General features: G+C 35.3%; 1 protein-coding gene across 1 annotated transcript; it reads left to right on the top strand.

Moving 5' to 3' along the window:
- The first annotated feature begins 608 nt into the window (after nucleotides 1-608).
- Nucleotides 609-1,885, top strand: LOC149409106 (uncharacterized). The gene is made up of 4 exons (XM_089650174.1): nucleotides 609-629; nucleotides 722-916; nucleotides 1,336-1,368; nucleotides 1,518-1,885. Exons 1-4 carry the CDS (start codon nucleotides 615-617, stop codon nucleotides 1,629-1,631), a joined length of 357 nt encoding a protein of 118 aa, XP_089506300.1. The 5' UTR covers nucleotides 609-614; the 3' UTR covers nucleotides 1,632-1,885.
- The last annotated feature ends 710 nt before the right edge of the window (nucleotides 1,886-2,595 follow it).

The raw sequence follows: 2,595 nt of genomic DNA on the forward strand, positions 1-2,595 counted from the left end.
TTACATTCTATTGTGTCAAAATTTTGAAGTTATTTTTACTAATATTTCAATCATACGCAGTATTTTAAGATATTCAAAATGCTGATATTATGATTTCAGGAAGAGAGTAAGGTCGACGACCAGTCAAATGGATTTGCTAACCAGCTATATGGCTGACCATTCGGAGTTCGCCGCTGGAAGGTTTGTGGGACCTCAGGGTTCCAAAAAAAATCAGGAAATGTGGCGGAATTTGGCGGAACAACTGGCAGAATTGGGTCCTGCTAAGTCAGCCGAGCAGTGGAAAACAGTGAGTATTTGTACCTACCTATACAAACTGGTTGCAGCAAACTTTGCTGACCTTCTAATATAATCTATCATCGAGACACTTGATATAAGACCGTAAATCACTTTTAACCTGACATTATTTTTACATTTTACAGACATGGCGTGACTTAAAATGTAAGTCGCGTGCCCAAAATGCCGATGCCAAGCGAGCTGCCCTTACGACTGGAAACACTGCCGAGATACCGGTGTTAACTGACCTGACACAGAAGGTCATCAACATCATCGGCAGAGCCAGTTCTGAGGGCAGCGGACTTCCAGAAAGCTGTATAGGAGAGGGACCTGAACTCATAATGCAGGATGTTGAGGTCACTAATGTCTTAAAATGTTAATATAATATATTCTGTCAAAATTTAGTTGATCTTTCATTATCAATGAAAATTATTTGTGTGTTTTACAGTATTCCGATGAAGTTGGAGAAGGGCCCACAGATTTGCAGACGGCGCAGTTAGCTTCCCCTTCTCGCCCGAGCAAGAAGAGGAAGCTAACTGACAAGCCAGATGTGGGGGTTCGGATGGTGATGGCGCAGGAGGCTAGCAACAAATCATCCAAGGAGCTTGTGGGAGCTATTAATAATTTCTCCAATATTTTTAAGGTATTTCCTATTTCTCTTCGAATCACTCCCAAATACAGCGCTACACGTGTAAGTTGCCAGATTAAAATATAAAGAAATAGCGTCAAATCATGTTTAGGCCACCGCCAACTTATAAGTGTGGCACTGTACTTTTAAATTAGAATTAAATCTTAGTAGAACAAAATAAAATGCCCAGCTTTGACTTATTTCATTTATTTATTGTACTATTCCCAATGTACTATTTTTCCATTTTGCGCGGTGGAGTTTTTATTGTTCTGTTTGTTTAGATATTCTTTGTGTTAAAAAAAATTAATAAACATGTAAAATCCAGCTTGGCGAGAAATTCAAAATGAATAAATTAATTTATAATCTTCCTTTTAGTATGTCGACTACCTATTGTTATTTAAAATAAATTAATGAGTTGTTATTTATCATTTCAGAGTTCAATGGATCGATTTGCTGACATTTTTGAGGTATTTCCTGTTCCTTTTTGTAATTATTTGTCAGGGCACCCCGAGACCGGGCAAGATACAGTGGTCTCGTCTCACTGGCACTAATAACTAATTTACTATAGAAGGTAAATTAAGTTAGTAAATTAATGAATTATCATCTCTTGTTTCAGAGATACACGGCAGTGGAACGTGAAAGGGTTTGTTTACTCCAACGACAGTTGGCGAGGTATTTATTTGCTATACATCTATACTGGCTTTTAAAAACATTTAATGTACAAAACTGAACAAATTAAATTAAATATTGCATTATTTAATATGTCACTTGAGAGATTGCGAAGTATGTTCACAAAGGATGGAACACGATTATTAACAATTGTCCTTGGAGAGGCAAGCAGTCCAGCTAGGAGGTACGATGAAAGTAGAATGAATGAGATCTCTAATAAAACATTTCTAATTCTAGACAAACTCAACCATCGAAACAACAGTCAACATCATTTGCCAACTCGCCCAACTATACGTTGCAGTTGGAGTCGGAGGATGAATACGATTAGTTTTATAATTTTCAAAATAATAAGTTTTTTGTATACTTTGTGTGTTAAATTTTTATTTTTATTAACGTTTTGTATGTTCATAATTTTTATGTTTCTTGTGAAAAAGTGAAACTCAACAACAAATATCATTTTTTTACAATTTAGATACATACAATACAATATTTTAAAGTACGTGTTGTGTAATATTGCATGCAGCACTTTGCATATACATATACTTGATTAGTAGCAGTTCTTCAAACTCTTGCAATGTCTCTGTGAGGCGTGAATTGTTTTTACAATGTAGGTACATACAATACAATGTTTTAAACTACTATTGAAGTACTTGTTGTGAAATATTGCATGCAGCGCTTTGCATATATGAATATGTACTTGATTAGTAGCAGTTCTTCAAACTCTTGCAATGTCTCTGTGAGGCGTGAATTGTTTTTACAATGTAGGTACATACAATACAATGTTTTAAACTACTATTGAAGTTCTTTTTGTGAAATATTGCATGCAGCGCTTTGCATATATGAATATGTACTTGATTAGTAGCAGTTCTTCAAACTCTCGCAACGTCTCTGTGAGGCGTGAATTGTTTTTACAATGTAGGTACATACAATACAGTGTTTTAAAGTACTATTGAAGTTCTTTTTGAGAAATATTGCATGGAGCGCTTTGCATATATGTATACTTGATTAGTAGCAGTTCTTCAAAC

The sequence above is a fragment of the Hesperophylax consimilis genome, unplaced genomic scaffold (genome assembly GCF_061612785.1).
Source record: "Hesperophylax consimilis isolate HC1 unplaced genomic scaffold, BYU_Hcon_1.0 scaffold_36, whole genome shotgun sequence".
Lineage (NCBI taxonomy): Eukaryota > Metazoa > Arthropoda > Insecta > Trichoptera > Limnephilidae > Hesperophylax > Hesperophylax consimilis.

Coding starts and splice junctions, on each gene's coding strand:
- LOC149409106 (XM_089650174.1), top strand. Junction 917..1,335: donor ATTTCTCCAATATTTTTAAG/GTATTTCCTATT, acceptor TTATCATTTCAG/AGTTCAATGGATCGATTTGC. Junction 1,369..1,517: donor GATTTGCTGACATTTTTGAG/GTATTTCCTGTT, acceptor CTCTTGTTTCAG/AGATACACGGCAGTGGAACG.